The sequence below is a fragment of the Takifugu flavidus genome, chromosome 21 (assembly GCF_003711565.1).
Source record: "Takifugu flavidus isolate HTHZ2018 chromosome 21, ASM371156v2, whole genome shotgun sequence".
Classification (NCBI taxonomy): domain Eukaryota; kingdom Metazoa; phylum Chordata; class Actinopteri; order Tetraodontiformes; family Tetraodontidae; genus Takifugu; species Takifugu flavidus.
In genome coordinates this window covers 2,239,138-2,255,852 of record NC_079540.1, presented here as the reverse complement: position 1 = coordinate 2,255,852, position 16,715 = coordinate 2,239,138, and the positions used below count along the sequence as shown (strand labels likewise).

Sequence of the window (16,715 nt, the reverse complement as noted above, 5' to 3'; positions counted from 1 at the left end):
TCATGGGTGTCTGCCTTCATATGTTGCTGGGACTGGCTCCCACACCCTCCCCGTGACCCCGAAAGAGATGTAGCCATCAGAAAAAAGAAAAAATTGAAACCACATCAGTTCTTTCGCTGGTTGTTTGATGCCAGACAACCTTCACATGACCCCAGCTGAGTCACGTCAATATGACAAAACGCTAAAGGAAATAAGGAGGGAAGAAGCTGTGGACAGTTGGGGACAGTCCTGTCCCATTTAACGTCCCCTCAGTCAAGCAGTTCCAGCTGTTCCCATATGCAGTCAATGTGGCAGCTTCCAGATGTGTCTGACCATGTTACAGGATGGTCGCCCCCCCACAGCAAAGCCTCCTCTAGTGGCATCGTGACTCTTAAATAAAATGGACATCACTTCAAAACAGTTATTTAAGTTGCTAACTGAACTGATGATAAATGAAAAAAGAAACATGGGAAGCAGAGGTGGAATTTCCAAGAGATCTAATTTACTTACTTACACACTGTGTTTGGACTGTTGGCATTTATGTGTTTCTTCCTTCTTTCAACAGTTAATTAGCTAATTAGATCACAACCCAGCAGTCTAGCAAAAGTGGAGCACACACAACAGTGAAATTTAAGAGATGATCAATGCATTCACATTGTGACTGTTCTATAATTACACTTATTCTTGCAGTTAAGCTGAGAATATTATCATTTTTAAACATCTCGATGAGTGAGCAGGCATCAGACAGGCCCTTTTTAAAATACACCAGAACAAACCAGAGTTACAAAGCACAAGCAACGGTTTGAAGCTCTCCTCACTGACTGATCGAATTCCTTCAGCACAGAACTGTGAACGGGCAGCGAGTCTCTTCTTTTGACCAAAGCTCTGTCCATCCTCACTGAGCAGATGATTATGTGCAGATGAGACGGTCGGACTTCAGACCCAAACCACACGTACCCACAGTAAGCTGTGCAGCCGCGACAGACATCTGTAGCAGACATTTCACAGGTGCACCATCATTTCATCCTGTTGACACTTCAGACTCGACAAAGTTTAGCCAGAGAGTTAATCTGGAATCATTTGAACAGACTGTCAGCCAATTAGCAGCCCGGTCAGATGGCCATTTATTCTGTTGAGCGTAAGCCAGTGCTCCCACTTACTGTGCAAATTTCCGCCCGAGCATGGCTTCTGCTAATTAGCATGGTGGAAAGGGAATGCGGGAAATTTGGAGAGACCCTGACGGTCTTGGAAAGTTTGGCTGCGCCATAACTGCGACGTCGTTCCGGAACATCCGAGCTTATTTGTGTTGCTTCCAGTTTCACCGGTGCTCTTTCTAATTTGTGTAACGTGATTTGTGTTGCTAAAACGCTACAGCCGATACAGCGGTGCGCTCGTGTGTCTCAGGTCACTGTTTATTAGCTGTGGTCTGGCAGTCGATGATTTCTGACCCGCAGAACTGATCCTTTAGGCTGCTGAAGGGTGTGGCGAGCCCCAGATCGACCTTGCTCCATCTGCAAGGTTTACAAGGGTTTACAAGAGTCCATCAGCTAAGTGACCATGGGTGGGACGGGGGCGTAATGCAATCAACCAATTAGACCCCACATCCCCCTCTTCCTTTTAGAAAGCAAAGGCGTCTGTAGCTTATTGTTACGGTGCGCTTCCATGATTCTCCGACGTGTCTTTGCCCCAAGACACCGACCTGGCTAACTGTTGACCTTTGTCTTCGCTCGTGCACCGATGCCGGTGCGAGAAGAAGATTACAGAACAAACAGCAGATGTCTGACACAGCGTGGAAGACCGAGCGGCGCAGGGTTATCTTAGCTGATGGACTAATTCAAAAGACGGAGGCAGGGAGGGAGATAAAGTAAGAGTCTGAGGGCGCTGGGTTTGAATTCAAAGCAGCTCCTCCGAATCGATAGAGACTTTTAGTGTCAAAGGTTTAAGATGTCTAGAAAGCACTTTTGTCCGGCGTCAGCATAATGAAAATGCCCATCCGACTGTATCTTGTGATTACTGTACATCAGCAGGATCTCGACCCTAACCTGTGACTGGCTTCACAATGAGACACGCACGGGAAGGGGGAAAAGCAAGGGAAGAGGGCCGTGTTGCTCGTACCAAATACAAATAAAAACATCAGCGATGACCCTGCAGCCATTGAGCTGGCCATAATGCTCTATGCTAAGCATTGCATACCCCACTGGCCATCAGTCAAGATAAGCGGGGAGCATTACAGGCCCTGTAACTGCAGGGAGACTTGAAAGCCTGAATCCATCCGCTCCAGCGTTTGATCGTAAAGCCAGATCACCTCTTCCACGTCTGGAGTAATGTCACCCCCCCACCACCACCAGGTGGTTTGCTCCTGCTTTATAGCCCCCTGTTCAGCTCCTTTCCGAGCAGGTGACATGACATCACCGCGGGCGCAGATGTCGAAGGTCACATTGAGAAGACAACTCTCGGTGACAGATACCCCACCCTGGATACCTCCGACGCCTGGACGCAACCCGGCGTGTCAGCCCTGTTCTGCGTCTCTAGCTGCGCAACAGTCGCGCGCCGCCGAGCCCGTGTCTGGACCCGGACGCGCCGCCGCTCGCTACGCATGTGGAAAGTATGAACCTGATTCCTGCCCTGTGGCAGCAGCCACCAATCACGACCCTCCGTCATCTCTCTCCATTACGCATTCATGAGGCTCTGTGTCTGCAGGTCCGTGATTGGCTCCTAATGAACAAACGACGGCGTTATCAGTCAGCCAACGCCACGGCAACAAAATAAGTCTGTCAGTACAAAAAGAAACACCAGTCAGCCACTGGTACGGAAACATCATTCAGCCGGAGCGGAGAGGCAGCGTAGCCCCGAGGGAGGCTGACATATTGGATACCGCTGACTGCACGGCCCCTTTGATAGGACTCCCGTAATACCCCATACCTTACCTGTTTGTGATCAAGTGCGGACATCTTGAATCGCTGCTGATAATTGCGGCCACGGAAAAAAACAGGAAGCACTTAGCAGAGGTGGAATATGCCGCTTAGCTTTTGTGTAAATAAATCCCCGAGTCCGTCTCAGCGTCAACCTCGGTTTAGGAGCCATTAGTCAAGCTGAACACAAAGACACTATAGGCCTCTGGGGTTTCATATGAGCTCATAAATCTGTGACCCCCCCCCTCAAACCCTACCCCTTTCATCGTCTGTTATATTATTTTGGAGCTGGGATTTCACCAGTGCTGCCAGCTTTGTTTTCCATCGTTTTTCCGGGCTGGCCAAGTCATGAAGCCCACTGACTCCAGGACCACTACAGCAGTGATGCGAGGAATATGTGAGCTCTCGGTTCGATCCAGGTGGTCACGTGATCGACGAAACGTAGCTTAAATGTGTACATAAAGACCTTGATTATAGCTGTTGTGATAATGGTAATCTATTGATTCTTCCAAAATGGGAATTACCAGTGACATTTAGCTCTAAAATGAAGACCTTCAATTATTTTAAATAACCCCATGGAATAATGAAAATAACCCCATGTTACCAGGGGGGTGGTAGCTCAGCCTGTTGAGGCCTGGGCTAAGAAGTGGAAGGTTCTCAGTTCAAGACCCAGGAAGGTGTTAATCGGGGGAGGTACCAGAACACCTTCAGAGCAATGCCCATGAGCAAGGTACTGAACCCCCAATTGCTGACATAGGGCTGTGACTCCCCCAGGGCTGCACCCTGTCTTTGCCCCCATGCCGCTGGGATAACGTTAACTTTAACCTGTACTTTGTGTCCCTAAAGCTGATAGATTTACCTTAATCCCCCTTGATATGTGGTCACTTTGATCCGTCAGTAATTAATTAGTGTCTGCGGTTCCAGCTTTGTTTGACAAATCTGTCTGACGTAAATCCCAATCTCCTTCCATCTGTTGTTTGGAGAGGAGCTGCTGTTTGCAGGCTGCAGGATGAACACGAGCGAGTTTAACTGATCTATATTCAGGCAGTATGGGGTTTATGATGCATACTAACGGGGCATTTGGAACTCACGTACGGGCAAAGACAAATTGAAAACACATTTCAATCCTGCTTTGATTTGCACCATAACTTTTGGGTTGGAAATAGAAGAGTTTAGTTAATTTATTACTTCAAATGAGATTCATTTTTCTTAAATTAGGGCTTCAGACTTGTTTTTTTGGCCGTTGTTTCAGTTTTGGTACTTTTACTTGGAATTCTGATGAGAACAAAAGCCTCAAATGAGGTCCCTAATGAGCTGGAATGAAACAATTCACTCCTTTTTTTAGCTAGATTTTCAGTTTATTTCTGTGGTCCTTGTTGTTTCTTTCAGTAATTTCAGGTTTGTCCTTCTTTTGAAAAATGCTACATTTTGCTTCTTTTAGCGTGAGTGCTTAGAAAACCTTTCTTATGAATAGTTTTCACTCCCTACTCATCAAACCTGAGATAAAAGGTGCTCTAAATTCCTGATGGCTTACATTCCTGATGGCTTCACAGCAATGTTCCACAAATACTCTGACTTTTACCTCAAAAATACAGCGCGAGAAATGTAGCACCTGTCATTTCAGCTGTTTTGATGCTAAACACCCCAAAGGTGTCGCTCATTTTTAAGCTAGCTTACATTTGCATGTATTTTCTAACCCACATGCTCATGTGGAACCGTCATGCCGGCTTCTGTCCTCATGTGTGTGTGCACCTGATCAAGTTAGAGAGTGACAAAGTGTAATGTAGGTGATTTACCGTGTGTCACTGTCATTTCTGATAAACTAACTCGTTCAGCAGGAAAAACATCATTAATGTCCTTCGGTGATGGACGCTTCTGTATGTGCACAACGCTGCGGATGCTCAGCCAACACATCCATCTTACATCTGCGCATTTGCTCATTAAGGACGGAACCATGGAGCACATTTTTCTCCTCAACAAAGTAGCCCAGCTCGGTGTCTAACACGCATGTCACATGCATATCCTCACATGTAGAAAGGGAACCGCTTTAAAGTTTCATGCTGGTAATTTATGTCCACAACGTGTGAGTGAAGCTAATGTTAAGATTAGCTTAATTGTTAAAATAACAATGGCTTTAGAACCAAATCATGTGTGTGTGTGTGTGTGTGTGTGTGTGTGTGTGTGTGTGTGTGTGTGTGTGTGTGTGTGTGTGTGAAGGCCAAGATGATTCTTGGTATGAAGTATTCGTGCTGTAATGACCAAACTGATGTAATTGATGAGTGTGCGTTCATCAGAATAATTGTAGTGCATTAACAAGTCGATGATTTGTCATTATTTGGCGGTTTAATCAGGTCGTTACGAACCCAACTTCTGTCGGCCACTTCAGAAGACACTCATTAAAGTGATTTGTCACCGCATTTTGTTCCGGACGAGCTGCATTTGTGCTTATGTTTTCGTGACTTACCTCTGCGCCGCAACTATTTATTTTAACAAAGTGGAGCAGAAAACATCAAATTTGAGATCGCCCACAGGCACTTTTATCACGGCTGCGTGGACCACGATAGGGGTCTGACCACTGGCTACGTCTCTCCCACACGCCCATCCAAAGACACGCCCTGGCACCGTGGCGCCGACCCTGTAAGGAGATGATGTCACGGGCGCGGCGCCGACAGTGATCCCTGCTTTTGTCTTTCCGGCAGTCTGAGTGAAGGAATGTGTTGTCCAACGTGCCGTAATCAGAGCGTCTTGATTACAGAACTGCCTCTCTGTCACTTTGAAGAAAGCGGCAATTTCCGTTAGCATCTTTTGTTCCTAATCTGCTTGGATTTACATTTGTGATGTCTCAGCGACAGAGAGGGACAATCAAGCTCCCAGGAAAGATTCGTGCTAAATTTTAGTCGCGTTGCTGATCTTCTTTCACTGTCTTTTCATCTCTCTTGCTGTAACGTTTTTGGTTCTTTTTACTGTACTCTTCTCTCTTATTTTTGGAGAATCTGCCTTTTTTTTTTTAATTCTATGGCCTGATCTATTTTATACCCCCTCCCAACATGTCCACTGATCTGTTTGCCTTCTTTCCCTTATTTTGCTCTCCTCTGCAGTGAAGCGATCGGTAGATTTTAAATCGCGGGGCGTTAAATTGTTCCCTGGCAAAGACTCCACCAACAAGTTCTCGCTATGTGAGTTCCCATCTTGATGTCACTGTGGCTAATGTGCTGACGCGTGGTGGCTTTGTCTTTACACTTGCTTCACGTTTGCTATGAGTTGTTCTGCACCTTCCAAAGGCTGCTCGTTTCGACACTTTTTTCGGGCACTTTTTTCGGACGCCAGCAACGACATCGTCTCAAACAAACAGCTGTGGGCGACAAGCTAAAATGGGCTATTCTGAGGGGCAAATGTGTCGAAAAGGCGGCAGCCTTTAGGAGAGCATGCCTGGTCCCATCCTGTTGGACTCTTCTGGTTTGCTGTGTCGTGCATGTCTTTTGGTCATCGATCCTGTTTTGCTTTGATGAATGACAGAAGAAATCATCCCTGCTTTGATCGTCTTTATTCTGTCTTGCTCCACACAATGTGCATCATCTTTTATATTATTTAACATCACGTCTAGCTCTTCTTCTCTATTTCGTCATTCTTCTCTTCTTCACTCTCCTGTGATCGCAGACCTGTTATGCAACGCAAAGCGTTTGAGGCGCCATTTTAAAAGCCTTTTTTAGAGTAAACTACAGCTATATTTATATTAATTAATATTAATATTTATATTAATGTTGATTATTTTATGGAAATTATATCATTTTTTAACTTTGGCATGCGTAAGAGTGTCACCTTTGACCTTTAGAGTGGGCCGCAGGTGCATCAGTCACTTTTCTATTAAATGGTTAATAACTGTGGCTGTTGGTGGCACGTCCTAGACGTGGACATTTAGACGCACGTCCTCCTTCCCTCGTCCCTCGATTGTTTGGACATGTAAATCCCTCATCTGTGTTCAGCCCCAGCATCAACTTTTTGACCATTTTTATTCTTTTCTGACTTCAGCTCTTTCCTATTTGTCTCTCTGTCTCCCTTGGACACACAGGAGCACATGACACGCACAAACGTGCGTCCAGAACTCCATCTGCATGCTTCCAGATGCATTTTCGAGCATTTGTTGCATCCACCTGTTCCTCTTTTCTGCTTGTTGGCTTTGTGTTTTTGTGTCTATGTCAACGGGTTCCTGTGATACTTTATGAGCAGAATTAAAGCCAGTCGAAGCCTCCTGGCTGTTCATCAGACCTCCTGACAGGTTTAAGGCCTGATTCTACAGATGTGAATTTGCTTGTCGATTAGCCGGGTTTTTATTAGCGCTGCTGTTAATTTGTTGCGCTGTGACTCATTTAATTCTTTAGTCAAGCACATAATCAAAACCTGCCACTCTGTGCCTGCGCACGCTGTGATCATGTCTCCGCATACGTCCACGTTTGCACCGTATACGTGCCCGTGACTCCTGTGGGCTCCCGTGAGTCAGTATGCGAACAGAAACTGTAACCAGTCCCTCTGTTCTGGTGGTAATAGTCCAGATGGTCAAATTAGCCGCTCCAACAAAGCAACAAACTAGCTACAAACAAACACACATGTGCACACTGCAGCCACCTGCTGGGTTTGTTGATAAGAGCTCAACATGTGAATGCATGTTAGTCAACCCCAACAGTGGGAGGCGGTGTGTGTAAGTTAAATTTGACTAAAAGAATAAAATCAACATTCTTTACAGCACATACATGAATATGCTCTTATTTTGAAGTGAAATGGAGAGGAAGTGCATAACTCAAACCTTCCAAAGCTGCCCCAAAAATGTAAAAAAAAAACAAAAAAAAACAAAAAAAACAACAACAGTGAATCATATAGGCAAATGTGCTATAGAAATAATAACTGATTAATAACTTAAACCACAATAAAGCTTAGACAGATATCACAGATCTTACTGGCCATGTTTATCCAAATGGAATGAACTTATATAGCCTATTTAATGCCCTCTGAAAAGTGCCCCCTAACCCTAAGGGAGCAGCTGGACATGATGTTGACTCTTAATATTTATTAAGTTAATTCTTAAAGGTGCTGTAGTGCATCAACAACCAAACTACCCCTGAGTGGGCTGTATTTGGCAACCATAAACAAATGTACATCACAAATTACTGGACGGGCGCTGGCATCTATTCCGTGGGTATTCATTAGGAGATGCTATGACATGATTCAGAGAACAGGACTTTGTGGATCAGGGGTTTTTAAAGTGTTAAAATCTGATCATTACAGGGTGGGTGTTGACACCTCTGCCCCGAATCTGATTACAACACAGGCTGATGTTTAGAATCCTAGAATAAAAAGTCATTTCTATTATCAAACACAAGTTCTGATCAATTATTGGAGAGATGGACAATTAAAGAAACATTCTGTCATCAAAGTCACCGGAGTTCTTTGTGATAACGTATTAATCGTTTAGAAAAGGTCCAGGGGACACTGCCGGGACAACACCAGTGGCGCAGAAGAACGTGTGATTGACTCCAGGTTCTGTGGTGTTCTTGTCTCTGTGTAGTAAATGAAGGTGGAGTGAGACAGGCGTCCAACTCCTGCCCCGACCCGGGAGAGCCGGAGAATGGAAAACGCCATGGCAACGACTTCAGGTAGGGTCCAGGCTGCTCCCAACCAAAAAAACAGACGCTCATATTTCTGATGCTTTTACGTGCCTGAAAACGCACCTCAGCTGGATTTAACGGCGTGTTTGTGTGCAGCATTGGCGGCGTGGTGCAGTTCAGCTGTGGGGAAGACTATGTTCTACAGGGTAGCAAGACCATCAGCTGCCAGAGGGTGGCTGAGGTCTTTGCTGCCTGGAGTGACCACAGACCAGTCTGCAAAGGTAGGACACTGCTGCACAAACGAAGCATTACATTAATTACACATATGTAATGTAACAGTACACATTAGCATGGCCCCCCAGACCAGCGCTGAACATCTTGCTCCTCACATGCAGACTGGAAATGATCATTATAGACATTAGTTATGCTGGTGGCTCATAGCTGCTGGGTATTTAACAACATCCAGAACCTGCACCACAGTGAGAAAGTGCCTTTTATGGTCTTAATGGAGGCCACTATCAACTCTATACTCATTTATTCAGCGTCCTTTATGATGAAAGTTTAGAATCTGCAACCCCTTTGAGACTTGGTACACACGTGCACACATGGGAATGACAGAGAGGGCATCTGTCATGTTAAATGGCAAACTCATTCGTCATCCTGACGCCCTTCAGTTGGCTGTGGACTGTGGCTGCAGACACCAACTTTAACATTAAAACCAATACTGTGTGTGTGTGTGTGTGTGTGTGTGGTGTGTGTGTGTGTGTGTGTTGTGTGTGTGTGTGTGTGTGTGTGAGAGAGAGAGAGAGAGAGAGAGAGAGAGAGAGAGAGAGAGAGAGAGTTTTGCAACATTGTACTGTAACTAATAAACACTGCAGGACCAAAAGGTGAAAAATGCAGGAGAACCAGTGAAAATGGAGCTGAAAATGTCCCAATGTCTCTGCAATAAATACATCCATCACAACTACATGAAGTGCAATAACACAGTAGTATTAACCAAACATAAATCTTTATTGTATAGTGTATGATAACATTTACTCTCTCACTCTCTCATGAACAATAATATAAGTTAAACTGGACACGTTTCATTAGAGGACATTTAGGAGAAGCTATGTGATACTAGCATGTCTGCTACTTTTTCCCTTTCTATAAGCACCACTTGGCCATCTCACTTATCCATGTAGTATGTATAATGTATATATAATATTTAATGAGCGTCCTAACCTGTTAATGGCTTTTAGCACTTAGCAACGAAGGGGCTTTTAAATATAGCTAATGACATCAAGCTACTGCACTTGTCTGCGTCTGAGGATTAGCTCGGCCTCCCCATGGGAGGTACCCAATGATATTTAGTGTCGCAGATGTTGTCCCCTCGAGCAGTCAGCTCTTAAAAGAATGACCTTCGTCACCGGGAAATTCCGCCGTCAGTCTAGAGTCAGCGGGGATCTGTGAAGGGGAAATATGTGGACCAGCCGGGACACTTCCGCCAAGCGCGGCTAGATTCCATGTGGCAGGTGCGTGCTGTTAAAAGTCTCTTTAATTTAAAGCGCTCGCGCTGACACTCCCAGCAAGAACATCTGTTCACGGTGAAACTTTTTTTTTTCTTTTTGGGACACGGCCACAACAGTGTGCTCCATCTCGCTCCAAAGATTGTTGCTAAGTAACTAGTGATTATTTGCAGAGCAATGTCGGATAAAGCATCTCATCATGGAGGCCTGACTAGTCTCCTGTATAGTTTCCTCACCTCTCCAATTGTTCGTAATGGTGGAACAGTGTTTCACCACAAAGACGAGGCAAAAGCATTCCCTCTTTTCTTTTTTTTGTGCCCGGATCGTTGGTATGCAATTGAACCCTCTCCTACGCAGGTAAACCAGAAAGAGAAGCCTCTTCAGAACTCCTGTAAATCCCTAGACGCACTCATTGAGGTTGCTTGAAGGACAAGATGCATGTAATGCTGGAATCTTATCTTCTGTGACAACAAATGCTGAGGCTTTGTTTGAGCTTTGTGTCGGAACTGCTCTGAAAGGAGGCATAGAAGAAGAAGAAGCCGCAGCTGCCTGCAACTGTAAACACTGCAGGTATGGAGAAAAAAAACAAAAAACAAACGGTTGTTGCGGTGCCGTAGCTGAAAGGCACCGCGAAGGGTACAGCCACCACGCTCCTGTTTTCGTATCTACAGTATGTCGAAAAAAGGGAGAGGAATCCAATATCAGGGTCTGAAAACACCTGGAAGAAAAGAGGGGAGGGGCCAGGCTGAATTGGAGTGATGGCCGCCTACATCCGCTAATAAACCTGCTTTTCTTATGTTTTTAAATTAAAGCCACTTCCTGTTCATGCATAATGATGTGATCAAGCTCTAAGACAGAGATTACAGCCACAGAACGGAGGTTTAAAACCCGTCCTGGCAGGAAAGGGAGAGAAAGTACTCTTTCGTCACCTCAGTGCAGTTTGATTTCTGTAAAGTTGTAGGCTAAAGGAAAATAAACAACCTGATTTTTTTAATGCTTCAACCACTGTGGAATAACAAGTTTGTTTTACTATACACCAGTAAGACTCCAGAAAGATGCAGGAGCCTCCAGTGGTTTGAACTGCCAGGAAAAAAATGCATTTAGTTTTAATTGAGCCACAGTAAGACAGCAGATATTACAGATATTATTCACGAACTTTCACATATATTAAGTCAAGTTCCTTCTAAAACCTGATCAAGATATTAATTTCATTTTCCAACATGTTTGTTGTACCCTGTTGAGTCAAAATGGACTGAGATAAAAGCTGTGTCAAGCCGGGCGCCGCTCATAATTGACCTTTACTTGAAACCAGTCAACATCTAAAGTGGGAACTCATGAATAACACTGGGGGAGAGCCAGTCTGTCAGGAAAAGTCGACCTAGACGACTCATTAGGGGTCATTTCTGTCAAAACACAAATGAGTTAAGTGGTGTTTCTGGACGATGAGACAGAAAATAAAACGAATGTAGCTTGAAAATTTGATTAAGCAACAGGAAGAGGCTGTTAAAAAAGAGGAGGGGAGGGGCAGGGTCATCATCAATTTATTACACACAATAAACCAGCTACAAAGCTAAATAAAAATAAACAACATCAAAAGTCATCAAATCGCAATGCCCTTCTGTCCACTGTGTGTGTGTGAGTGTGTGTGAGAGAGAGAGAGAGCGAGCAAGTGAGAGAGTCCATGTGGCACCTTGATTAATGGACAGATGGTGGGCCAGGCAGCCAACTCTCTCTGTCTGTGTGAACTGAGATCTGTTTGAATATACTCACGCAACTAAAGTTACTGCATGGTTACACAACAGACACACACACACAAACATTTGTACTTCTATCATCATGAAAACTCATCACTAAATCCTTATTCTAAGTGAGGGCATTTTGGCTGGTCCTCACAACTTCAAGGGATTGTTTGAGGGTCCAGATGTGGGTTTTAATGGTAGTGTTAGAATAGGCTTGAGATTAGGGTCAGGGTCAGGGTTAGGGTCAGGGTTAGGGTCAGTGTTAGGGTCAGTGTTAGGGTTAGCTTTATGGGTTAGATGGCATTGATAGAGTAAGAGAATAGGGAAAGTGTGCCTATGAAAGTCCTCACAAAGGCAGAAGTACAAGAATGTGTGTGTGTGGGTGTGTGTGTGCTCTTCAGCTGTAACCACAGCGAAGGCCGATGGAACGCTGCGTGCCAGCCTAATTGTGTCATCAATCATCCTTTGTGTCTGCTGGTCAATCTATCTGCTCGTGTGGGGGAGCCAGTTTAAACAGCCAGTTCAGCCTTCCTGGAGACGATTGTGATCTCTAATCTGAGTCAACATTCTGATCCAACACCTGGAGCACATTACCTCGGCGCTCCTCGGCTGTCGACTTGCTCAAACCATCGACACTGACAAACCTGGTGGAAAACACTTGGGTGATGTCAGACCCTCTTCTTTGTGTCAGTGCTTGTTGTGTCGCAGCCTGATGCTTAACTAAAATCCATCTGTACCGAATACTGACGGAGTGAAAACAGAACTTTACAGCTCCTTAAATTCTGAACTTTGTCGTATGCTGAAACTATCGAGAGACATCTTCAGATCTCTCCACGTGTTGTTTTGAAGGTGAAGCTTCAGCCCAGTCTGAGGTCCTAAGTGTTCTGGATCAGGGTTTCATTTACACCTGCCGGTTCCATTGGATCAGAGACTTGTGTTCCTCGCAGTCTGTTTCTGCCCAGTCTGGTGGCTCTGAGAAGAGTCCAGAATGTTCCAGACTGCTTCCTTTTCCGATCAGAGATCTGATCACGTGCTAAACCTTTCTTGCTCCCCCGTCCATGAAAATGACTTTAATTACCTGACGAGTAATATTTGACTGTTTGTTATTAACACAAATATCAGACGATAGCCTCTAACCTTCTGTGATGATATGAGGCTTTCATTAAAGTGATCTTCTCTCTTTGGTTACACATCCTTCTTGTCATTTAGTGTAATAAGAAATCTCCTTTTAAGGGAACGGTACCTTAATATTTAATGCACTTTAATCATGAAACCTCTTTTGATGAAGGAAGTTTATATGATCAATATATAACAATATATGATCACCTCGCCTGTCGCTCTCAGGTGATTTTTTTAATAATGCATGTTAAGGAAGTCCTTCAGTTTGATGCCAGTTTCTACCACAGTTGGATGATAAAACCAGTCAAAACACTGGAAAATCCAGAGTCAAGGAAACATTAATCTTCCTCACTGCCTATGGGGCACGCCAGGTAGGATTTAAGGCCATTAAAGGAGAAATTTTTAGCTACAGCATTAGAGGCAAAGTCATCTGTAGCCACAGATACTGAAGCAGTCGCTTGAATTAGCTTTAAGTCTTTCTAAATTTTCAAAATCTAAATCTTTAATTATGTCTACATCAAGACTTTATATTCCCTTTATATCAAGAGAAAAACACTGAACGGTCTGATTATGTTCTATTTCATCTTTGGGTTGAGATGTGCTCTTAAACAAGCATTTGTACACTGATTTGGTTATTTCGTGGTGTACATTTAAAACTGGAATGGAGCTCATATCCCAGAGTGCTCACCTCTGCCACAACCAGCCCTCACACTTATTGACTCTGAAAGTGTCAGATTATATCACTAAATTGATTAGGGAACAGTACACATCTTTAATTTTTCCTACCTTTCTGCCTCACAAAATCCTTCTTATCTGCATAATTTCCGAACTGTGGGAAGCAGGTGTTTTCCATTAAAAGGCTCCACCGAACCCACACCATGCTGGCTTCCACCACTAGACGTCCCACACAAGGTCTAAGCCTGTTGTCATTTAGCATGTTGGTGCATTTAGCTGTTTGATTCAGTATTTTTCCTCCAAGAAGAACATGTCCATAACAGTCAACACGGGAAAGAAAACAGATTAGCTCGAGTGAAGTGTTTAAAATGAATGCTAATAATGGTGGGTGTGTAAATAAGCATCTTGTTCCCAGACACTATTTATTGTTCGATACAATATCTGCCGTATAATATATATGCAAATTTGTGTAATAAAGGAAATAAGCAAAGAGACGTTGCTCTGTAGTGTTTGCATCTGCCAAAAGAAGTGTACATAGACAGAACTAACATGAGCCACTAGAATGCATTTAATGATTTCTTTTATATAATTAGATAATCTTATGTAATTAGAGGTCAAATTAGGGGTTACATTTGCTTGTTGTTAATCACAGTTATTTACTGCATAATTTAGGCAAAGACCAGGATGTAAAAATTAACCAATAATAATATCAAATCATGTAGAAAATTCAGTGGTATACAGTTATTACTCAATATATCATGTGAGATATAGTAATATGTGTGATGCAGTTTAGCATGTTATTGTTGCTGCAGGGGGAAACTAATTATACTGCAGTGGGGGAGAATTATTAGAAAAGGAAAAATGGAAAACCGTCACAAGCAAATTGCAACAGTCCGTGCACGTCCGTTGAATATAAAAGAGGGGAAAGGGGGGAGAAGGAAGTGGGAAAGTACTTTTTAATGGAGCATGAAGTAAATCACGAGCTGCGTACAACAGCTGACAGAGGGATGAATAAAAGGTGCAGGGAGAGAGAGACTGAAATGCTGACCGAGAGACAGATTGACTTTAATATTAACTTATGAGATGTTTGCTCCTCTGGAAAGCCAAGCGATAATTCTCCGTGTGCTATTGCTATAGCAACACGGCGCCCGCAGTGATTTGCCGTCCAATTCATTCCGGCCACGCTGATTGAGCTGTCAACACGCACACTGCCGCGTGACGCGCGCAACCCTCGCGCTCAGGCCGGTTGGGAAACTTCGGGAAGCGCGTGCAAGGGAGGACGACGGTGGCGCGAGGATTGCAGGAATCAGTGGAAGCAGGAAGCGGGGAAACACGAGCAGGCGGGATTTCTGGTCGTCTTACTTTTTCCTGACACTTACACCACTTCCTGGTCGCACCCCATTAAACGCACAAGAAAACACACACAAGCGCGCCCCCGCTGTGACTCAAATGGTCGTCCCTCGCCTGTATGTTGCGCGGAGCGTGCGTGACCGGGTTCTCGTCTCACGAGCGTCCTGACGTCGGTTTGCGACGCGTCGATTGCTCCGCGTGCGCGCGAAACGCCAGCCGCGCGTGCTCTCGTGGGCCCGGCTGCTGAACAAACTAATTAAGGAACAAACACTGTTTCAAACCAACCAGAAAATTACCAGGCAGCTCTAACAGGACGACCCAAGGACAGACGAGCAGGTTCTCTGTCACATCCAGTCAGAGCACACAGCCTAATAAAGGCTGGGTCGGGTTATCAAAGACGCGTGCGTGTCGTCGCCAGCACCCACCGAAGTGTGTGCACTTGGCCTGAAACCCAAGGGTGAAAGTGTCTCTGCTTGAATCAACATGTCAGATGTGCGGAGGACGCCTGTAGCTACTTGAATGTAAAGAAAACGAATGCGATTATTAGTCAGTGAGCATTTGGAAGTCGTTGACTTTGAATGGATTTGGAGAGGGAAAAGCTTAAGAGTGTCTCTATCAGTCAATAGCAGCTAATCCTGTGGTATTTCACAGCCAATAGCTTCCAATTAAGCAGCACCATTGAGGGAGATGTCACTGATAGTATCAATAACATCTTTCTGACCCTCTCTCTGTTCTAATGTGCTCTTGAGTCGCCACACTCAAGACCGGTGCGTTATTGTCATCTTTAATAGTGTTAACCGTGTTGTGGCGTTGTTAAACACTGCTTCTTTTCCTGTAGTCCCTGACTAAATCTCCTACAAACAAATATCTTTAATTATAAAGGGACCTCTGTTGTAGCACAGCCACTTAACAATCGCCTCTGCTGACATTTCAGTTGATATTATTAATAACAACGCCAATGTGTTTTTTCTCCTTTTTTTTGTTCACAGTGAAAACATGCGGCAGTAATCTTCAAGGGCCGTCGGGAACCTTTACATCTCCGAACTTCCCAATCCAGTACGAGAGCAATGCGCAGTGTGTGTGGATAATTACTGCATCAAATCCCAATAAGGTAAACCGTCCTCTCTGCATCGTCTACTAAGTCACTGAAATTAAGCTCACCCCACATACAAAAATGTGCCGTTTATAGATTACAGACACTGATTTTCGATTATTACCTGCAAGTGAATCAAAACACATTTATTTTCACCATAATAGGAACTTGAATGCTGCACATGGGGAGGAATTGAGGTTTATCAAGTTAATAGTGGCAGAGCAGGGAGGACCTGTCAGAGGAATATAGAGGCTTCTCTGCTGACTGTCACAGATATGAGGAGGATCTGGAGGTGTGTTGATGCTGTAGATTTCCCTCATTATTGTGAACACTAAGGGATTTTTCTTTATTTGACAGAGGACTGAGGTTTGAACATTTGTTTCACCTTATAATTTTACAACCCTTTCAGGACCTGCTGCACAGAGGCTCCCAGAGCATGATGCTTTTACCAGCAAATGTGCTGGCAGGGGCTTTATAACTCCATTTAGGTTTCATCAAAGAACATATTTCCAGTTGACCTCAGAGTCGTAATGAGAACTGTAGCAGAAGGTCTTTCTCTTTGTGATTAAGATTTGGTTGATGGAACACGGACGAAAGCTGTATGCACTTTAGCTCTGTGAGGATTTGACATCTATACAGAAGTCATGGGTGTTCTGTGGTCTCTATCTGCCTCAGACAGGTTTACACATGTGCCGTATTTACTTCATAGTGAATCTATGAGCCCATGGCTTTTTGTTTTT

General features: G+C 44.3%; 1 protein-coding gene across 1 annotated transcript in view; it reads left to right on the top strand.

The window, feature by feature from the left end:
• Positions 1-16,715, top strand: part of csmd3b (CUB and Sushi multiple domains 3b) — a 212,716-nt gene that overhangs the window by 124,250 nt on the left and 71,751 nt on the right. Inside the window, exons 7-10 of the mRNA XM_057020312.1 lie at positions 5,990-6,067; positions 8,452-8,539; positions 8,648-8,772; positions 15,872-15,993. Of these exons, the coding sequence (XP_056876292.1) occupies positions 5,990-6,067; positions 8,452-8,539; positions 8,648-8,772; positions 15,872-15,993 (413 nt within the window). The remainder of the gene's footprint in view (positions 1-5,989; positions 6,068-8,451; positions 8,540-8,647; positions 8,773-15,871; positions 15,994-16,715) is intronic.